The sequence below is a fragment of the Cnephaeus nilssonii genome (genome assembly GCF_951640355.1).
Source record: "Cnephaeus nilssonii genome assembly, chromosome: 9".
Taxonomy (NCBI): domain Eukaryota; kingdom Metazoa; phylum Chordata; class Mammalia; order Chiroptera; family Vespertilionidae; genus Cnephaeus; species Cnephaeus nilssonii.
Window position 1 is genome coordinate 97,371,105 of NC_137080.1, and position 7,858 is coordinate 97,378,962.

Sequence of the window (7,858 nt, forward strand, 5' to 3'; positions counted from 1 at the left end):
TCACTGCAATAAGGATTTTTTAAAATACATTTTATTGATTGTTTACAGAGAGGAAGGGAGAGGGAGAGATAGTTAGAAACATCAATCAGCTGCCTCCTGCACACCCCCTACTGGGGATGTGCCGCAACCAAGGTACATGCCCTTGACTGGAATCGAACCTGGGACCCTTCAGTCCGCAGGCCAACGCTCTATCCACTGAGCCACACCGGTTGGGGCTGCAATAAGTATTTTTATACGTTAGCTCATTTAATCCTCACAACAACCTTATTATCAATATCCCCATTTCTGCGCGAGAGCTGAGACGTGGAGGCTGGCTGGCTGGCCCGAGTCAGCGGGCAGCGGCCAGCACAGCTGTGGCCCCCGCTGTGCACGGGGCACCGCCCCTTGGGATTCGGATGGTGTGGCCCCAAACCTGTGCTCATGACCATCATGCAGCACCGGCTCTGCGTGTCCAGGAACTGGGAGGACAGGAAGGTCCACGGAAACAGAGGCAGGGCTGTCCGGTGGCCACTGGCAGCCGGGCCCCAGCCCCTGGCTCAGCACACACCACGCAGCTCAGCACCAGCTGCTCTGCCCGCCCACGGGGCCACTTTGGATTTCCTAGAGAAGCTGCTGTCCCGTGAATCATCACTGTCCCTCTCTGATAAGACCTTTCTCAGCCGGTCAACTCCACGGCTGACTGGCCAACCACCTGCTGGCCAGGTTCCGCCCGGCCCAGTCCGGCGGCCACACCCGCAGAGGCCAGAGGGGCTGAGCGTGCGGCCCCCTCCCCCGCCTGGTAGCACAGTTCGGGCGGAGCTGTCTGCGCGGTCACCCATGCAGGATGCAGGAACTAGGAGCTGTCACCGCCCAGCCGTTCTTTCCTTGGCTGTCATCTTGTTAGATCTGGGCTCGTTTCCAGCTTCCTGCCAGCAGCTAACCTTTTCTCTGAACACCTTCACTGGGCTCTGTCTCCTCCACCCCCTCCCGGCCCCCCTCCCGGCCCCGCCCACCTGGCCCAGCGCCCACGCTGGTTTCCCTGCGCACCAGGTCCCTGCTCTCCAGGCTCAACGCTGAGGACTGTGCGGTGCGACTGCCTGACGTTCTGCGTGCCTCAGGTCTTCCCTCCGGGAACATGCCAGGCCGACCAGTCAGTCTCCGCGGATCCCCACGGCTGGGCCGTGGCTCCCCCCGCCTCCTCACTCCTGTGTGGAGCTTCCGGGCCTGGCCGCTCGCATCTTTCTCTCCCGTGTCCAGGCCCACCGCCCCACAAAGCCAGCCCGACTTTCTCGCCCTCACCCGTGCCTCCCCTCTGAATCCCCGAGCACTTAGCAACTGTGACACTTAATTTAGCTGTCATACACGCTCTTGTCAGTCAGTCCATACGTGTTTGTCTCGGACCCACAGCTAGCCTGTAAGCTTCCGGATGGAGAAATAGACAAGAAGCTGGAATTGCACCTGGACGTGAATAACACGTCAGGTACTGCGGCCCACACCACATCCCATTCTCCCGCAAGCCCAGGCCACAGGTGCCTTATCTTCATGCTGAGGGGACACTGAGGTTCGCCCCAGGCTACAGGGAAATTAGGTGTCAGGACCGAGATGGAATGTAAGCCACACTTTCCTCGCTGCGCCCCTCCCCCCAGCCCCCCACGCAGCACTGCCTTGGGGCCAGGTGTTATCCCTCACATCCCTCTGCGCCCAGCATTTCCCAAGGGCTCGGCACCTCCCAGCGAGAACTTCCCCTTGTTGCACATGGAGCATCCGAAGTGGCCCTCGGACTTCCTATTAACTCCTTCACGCACCCACTTCCGGAACCTCACTGGGCACCATCTCACCGAGCTGGGCACTGTCTCAGACGCGGCGCACAGACAGCTCTGGCCTCACTCGCCCACATAATTAATGTACAAATGCACTAGCTAGCCATTGCTCCGTAGAAATGACCACACATTTAGTGTCTCAGAATAACATACATGTATCACGTGACTGTGCCTGTGGGCCATACGTCTGGGTCCTCTGCTAGGGTCTGGCCGGGCTGCAGCCAAGGCGTGCCCTGGGCGGGATCCCCGTCCTCGGTGGCTGCAGGCTGAGCTGCTCTCAGCCCCTTGGGGTCCGCTGGCCCCCGCGCCTCTCACCCGGCTTTCCCAGCCTTACAAGGGCAGTCTCAGGGGTGAGTCTCTGAGGTGCCATCCGGTCCCTTTGCCTTATGCACGCCCGGAAGCAGCTCCCAGGCACTGCTCACTCCCAGGGGAGGGGCCGTATCCCCCCCACCCTGAGCACCAAGAGGGGGGGAGCCTGGGCCCCTGGAGTGTGTCCCCACAGAGGTGAAAAGTCCCCCCCCCCCCAGGAGCGGTGCCGACAGGCGCTGCTGGAGCTCAGCAGGAACATTCCTTCCAACAGACCTGTAGCCCCCACACAGCTGCTCCCGGGAGCAGATGCCCGGGGGGCATAGGGCCCTTTCACCTGACTGTGTGCGGTGGCCTGTGCCCTGGGGAAGCCTTGCATCCTGGCCCCTGCATGGGTGGGAGCCACAGCATGGAGCAGCGGGCTGGCTGTGGGATGGAGAAAAAAAAAGCATAAGCTGTGAGGGATTACTGAGTTTGGTTCCCTTGGAATTAAATGTGCTGTTCAGTGACCACACATGGACAAACTGACAAAGAAATGACGGAATAGGGGCTGTAGCTGCAGAGTCTGAACCAGCGAGGGGTGTGCTGTGCAGGAAGCCGATGGGAAGGCAGGAGCCCGAGAGAAGGCCTGCACCGCGGTCATGCCCCGAGCAGGGCGCCGCGGGCTTGCCGGGGTCATGGACATGGAAGGGCACATAACAAGCGTGTTGGAACTGACCAGGTACTGAAGGTTAGACAGCCAGCTGGCACCCAGGGGCAGAGAGGTGTGTGTGGTCATGAGGGGGTCCGGCAGGCCGGCCTACACCCAGAGTCCTGTTTCGGGGTAACCCTCCCAGAGAATCCCTCTCCCAGGTGCTAGGAGGGTATGCAGACAGCCCTGTGGCAGGCGCAGAGAGCTGGCGGGAAGCGCGCTGTGGAGCAGAGCCGCGGAGGGGGCCAGCCTGGGTTCTGGGGATTTCTCACCGCACGGGGGGGTGGGCATCCCTACCCCGCACGGTTCCAGAGTCAGCTGTAGATGGCACACGGAACATGGACAGGTTGTAAAAACGTGGTGGTGTGGGAAAGCAAGAAATAGGATGAGGCTTATAATCTTGTTAATTCCATATACAGGCACACAATACAGCAATATGTGTTTTACTAAACCATCTGCAACAAACACTTTAAATGGTGCCCAGGGAGGGGGAGGAACGATGATTATATGCAACCATCGATTGAAACAGAAAAAGGATGTGTGGACTAAAGACAAGGATGCATTATTAACTGAAAACTGTGTTTCATTAACTAAATCCCACCTCAGGTCAAAAAAACTTTAGGAGATTTTGTTGTTGGTTGTTCATGGGGAATAGTTTTAATTGTCATTTTGGCCTCACTCCTCTCATAAACTCTTAAAAACATGTTGCTCCAGGCAGAGTCCCACATCGCTGGAGAGCGACAGGGACCGGCTGGGGTTGGAGGAGGTGACTTTGAAAGTTCTGACCCTGAGATTCTGTGAATAAATCAAGGTCGAGGGGCCTGGCCGGTAGCTCAGCTGGTTGGAGCCTCCTCCCTGTACGCCAAGGTTGTGGGTCTGACCCCGGCAGGGCACAGACAGCAATCAACCGCTGCCCGCACCAGTAGGTGGAAAAGCAAACCTCTCTCCCACTCGCTCTCAAAATTAATTTAAAAAAAATTTAATTAAGGCAAAGGGACTGAGTGAGAGACCAGCAAGAGCAAGGCTCAGCAAGCAGAGGAGGCAGCGATGTCACCGGGCGGTTGTTGAACACCCTGCACGCGCAGGGCCAGGCCGGGCAGGGGCTGCTGTGTGAGCACCGGAGCTGGGGTTTCACAGGCTCAGAGGCCCTTCCCCTGCTACCCGGCCGGCTCCTCCCCCCGTCCCCGTCCTCACAGATCGCCCTCCTGCCTGAGCGCTCCCTCCCCCGGAATCACGCCCTCGTGGCCTCTGGCCCGGCAGCCCCTCTGGTTTCCCGCCGGCTTTGCAGCTTCTCTCCAGCACCGCCGCTTCGCCGCACGGCTCTCCCCGCCCCCCCCCCCCGCCCCCCACCTTCCTGAGGTTGTTTCCTGGCCGTTTTCCATCTCTAAACTCTGTCCCTACAGAATCCCCGCAGGAAGTGCCGTGTGTCCTGCTGAGCGCTGTCACTGCCGGCGTCTGGAAGTCCAGGTGGAGAAAGCAAGCTCCCCTGGCCTCCCCCCCCCCCCCCCCGGCAGCCCGCCCCCCGCCCCCCGGGCCTGGCCCTCCGCCCCCCGGGCAGCCCGCCCCCCGCCCCCCGGGCAGCCCGCCCCCCCCCCCCCCCGGGCAGCCCGCCCCCCGGGCCTGGCCCTCCGCCCTGTCCTCAGCCCCAAAGCTCACTTCCCTCTCTGGCCTGTGACTAGTCTCTTCGCGGCCGCTTCTCACCAACGACAAAGCCGACCCCAGCCCCGTCCAGGCTCTTCCTGACGAACCCGGCTTGGCTTACCGTTCCACGTTCGTCACCTCTCCCGCCCCCCCTGGCTCTTCACTGGCCCACAGAGTTGCCGGGAGTCCTGGGCACCTGCCGCCCGCCCCTCCCGGCTCACTCCCCCCTCCCCGCCCCCGCCCCAGCGATGCTGCCTTTTCTGACCGTCAAAACCAGGCCTGGTCCTGACCTCCATCCCGAAGCCAGGCCTCGCTTCTGTGTAGTTCAGTGGTTTTCCGCCTTCCCACCTCAGGGCACACAGGCGAATTACTGAGAATCTGTGGCACTCCAAAACAGATTTTGCTGAGCTGATAAAAAAAATAGGTATGATTTTGATCATTCACACTGGACAGCTATTGTTTGGCTGTTGTCATTTTTGTTATTTGATAATCTAATGGAAAAGAGTCAGTGCCCGACTAAATAGTCAGGTGTTATATGTTTTAAAATTTCTTGCGGGCCCCGGCCAGTGGATAGAGGATCGGCCTGCGGACTGAAGGGTCCCGGGTTCGATTCCAGTCAAGGGCACATGCCCGGGTTGTGGGGTCGATCCCTAGTTAGGGGTGTGCAGGAGGCAGCTGATCAGTGATTCTCTCTCATCATTGATGTTTCTCTCTCTCCCTCTCCCTTTCTTTTGGAAATTAATAAAAATATATTTTAAAATATTTCTTGTGGCACACCAGTTAAAATTGCTGGTGTAGTTTAAAATTTAATAAAAAGTTCAAAGTCAACTACAAACATTGTGTAAATGAAAAAGGAGGCAAAGATAAGAATAAAGATAAATGCATGAACTAATCAGAGAAAACACTATTATTTTTAACTAGGGGCCCAGTGCACAAATTCGTGCACCTTGAAAGGAACTGTGGGCCACGAGGCTGCAGTGGGCACAGGGGTGGGTCTCGGCCCATCCTCCGCGCCCCCGCCCGGCCCCTCCCGCCGTGGTCCCCAGCCCCCCGTCTGCCGGCAGCCCTGCTCCCACCACCAACACTCCATGCACTGGCACCCTGAGCGACTGGGGCTGGCGCCAGGCTCCAGCAGTGGGTGCGAGCAGCGGGCAGGACCCTGGTGCATGGGAGCAAAAGAATTTTCAGTAACCACTAGAGGCTCACCCCATGACAGCAACCGGTGCCCCGCCTTGGTCTGGCGCCCCTGCTCACCATGTTCCGCGCTCTGCTGCCTGCTGCCAACGCCCGCCATGTTCCGCACGTGCCCCCTGGTGGTCAGCACACGTCATAGCGACCGGTTGTTCAGTTGTTCGGTTGTTCTGCCGTTCCATCTATTTGCACATTAGCCTTTTATTATATAGGATATTTAAAACAATTAAGGCAAAGTTCTCTTTTTAAAAAATATTTATGCATTTTGCAATAAAAGAATATTCAGTGGGTGCATGTCATGTGATGAAGGCACTCATTAGAATTAAAATACAAAATTTTACAAACTTATTTTCCTAAAACTTTCCTCAGGGGAGAAAAGACAAATTGAAGCAGGGAATAGTTCAAACCCGGTTTTGTTTTATTTTTTTAAATATATTTTATTGATTTTTTACAGAGAGGAAGGGAGAGGGATAGAGAGTTAGAAACATCGATCAGCCGCCTCCTGCACACCTCCCACCGGGGATGTGCCCGCAACCCAGGTACATGCCCTTGACCGGGATGGAACCTGGGACCTTTCAGTCCGCAGGCCGACGCTCTATCCACTGAACCAAACCGGTTTCAGCTTGTTTTAATTTTTTTTAAAGTTTCTGATCCTAGAGCAGCAGGAGCCGGGACTCCGCCAGCAGTTGGGAGGGCAGCGCCCGCGCCTCCCGGTGTCCTGGGCCCCCTCCCCGGCCTCAGCGCACCCGCCGGGACCCCCGCTCCCCCCGCCTCCTCCGTCCCAGCCTGAGCTACCCCTGGCTCTCCGGCGCCCTCTCCTCCGCCCTATTTTTTCCCTCTGCCCGCGCCGCCGCTACCGCTTCAGCTTTCCGCTACGGCTACGGAGCCACCATCGCCCCTTCGGCTCGAGGCCCCGGCCCCCCAGATATGCGGACCCCACCGGGAGCGAGGCGGACTCCGACAGCACCCCGAAACCTCCGCTTCCTCAACGGCTGCGTGCCCCCTCGCATCAGGAGGCCGGCACCCGTCCCGGGTACAAAGTGGGTATCTTGCAACATCCCCAAGGCACAGTTTTGAGCCGGCTGCAGCCACTCCAGGGGCCCAGAGAGTTGGCGTTCTATAAGGTGGCTTATGCTGCTGATGGTCCTGATGGTGTTCTTTTAGAGCCACGGAGATATTTGCCCAAAGGTCACGGCATCTGGTCACCTCCCGCTGCGCCAAATGGTTTACACCTAAAGCTGGAAGCGGTGGCCACAGATCTAATGAGCCCGGTGCAGCGGGCGGGAAGAGAGGCGGAACCGCTGTGATCCTTTGGCCTCATCTGAGAAGATTCAGCAACAGGTCAGCAAGTGCCCATCAGAGGCAGAGACCGGGTTCCTGGTGCCCGGCCTGAGGGTTATGGTGTTCGTTCCCATAGCGATGAGAGCGAACCGGCGCGTGGGAGAAGCTTAACCAGGACACTCTCAAGGAAGGGGATCCAGGTTTTCTGGAATGGGTTCTGCCTGAGAAAGAAGCTGTTGCTGCCGCATTCAGACGATGGAGAGAATTCTGCAGTGGTTTGAACGCCAGGAGCAGCTTAACTTTTATGCAAGTTCATTACTGTTTGCTTATGAAGGTTCATCTCATCCAACGACTACAATCAAATGACAGAACTGTGGCAGAGAAGTTTTTGTCCAGAGGACCACTCGGACACAGACGCACTGGGGTACAATAGTAACTTTCAGGGTTAAGTTCCACAACAAATGGAAAAATAGAGGCTTCGGAAGGCAAAAGCTTGTCCAGGATGTGTGCTCGTCACAGAAAAATGTATTCAAGAAAGCATCTGACTAGACTTCTTTGAAAGCTGAAAACACAGAGCCAGACCATGGGTGGAAAGCTCGTCGCAGGAACATTTGAACGGAAATGTACTTTCCCAACTGGGCAAAGCTTTCTACCATCTTCCCACTGGTTGCCAAGAGATTGCGGACGTAGAAGTGCGAATGATAGATTTTGCTCATGTTTTCCCTAGCAACACAGTAGACGAGGGATATGTTTATGGACGAAGAATTTAATTGCTGTGCTTCGGAGTATTTTGAACAATCGAGCCTTTTGCTCAGCCTTTTTAAGGGGCGGGGAATCCCTGTGAAGAGCAGCAGTCCGTATCTCTGCTCTTGTAATGCTATGTAAACAATTTGTATTGTGAGTCTACATTTCATTTGTCTTCACACTTTTGGTAGAAGGGTTAACTTTT

At 56.9% G+C, this 7,858-nt stretch overlaps 1 protein-coding gene and 1 pseudogene across 2 annotated transcripts in view; both read left to right on the plus strand.

Moving 5' to 3' along the window:
• LOC307105777 (tripartite motif-containing protein 10-like) overlaps positions 1 to 1,878 on the plus strand; it is a gene marked incomplete at both ends in the record, with an annotated part of 7,106 nt that extends 5,228 nt beyond the window's left edge. Inside the window, 2 exon segments of the mRNA XM_079781660.1 lie at positions 1,387 to 1,459; positions 1,685 to 1,878. Coding sequence (XP_079637786.1) covers positions 1,387 to 1,459; positions 1,685 to 1,878 — 267 coding nt within the window.
• An 868-nt stretch (positions 1,879 to 2,746) lies between these two features.
• LOC307105778 (inositol polyphosphate multikinase-like) lies at positions 2,747 to 7,753 on the plus strand (annotated as a pseudogene). Its single transcript has 3 exons — positions 2,747 to 2,826; positions 3,511 to 3,562; positions 6,494 to 7,753. The product of its transcript is annotated as an inositol polyphosphate multikinase-like (transcript).
• Positions 7,754 to 7,858: the final 105 nt, after the last annotated feature.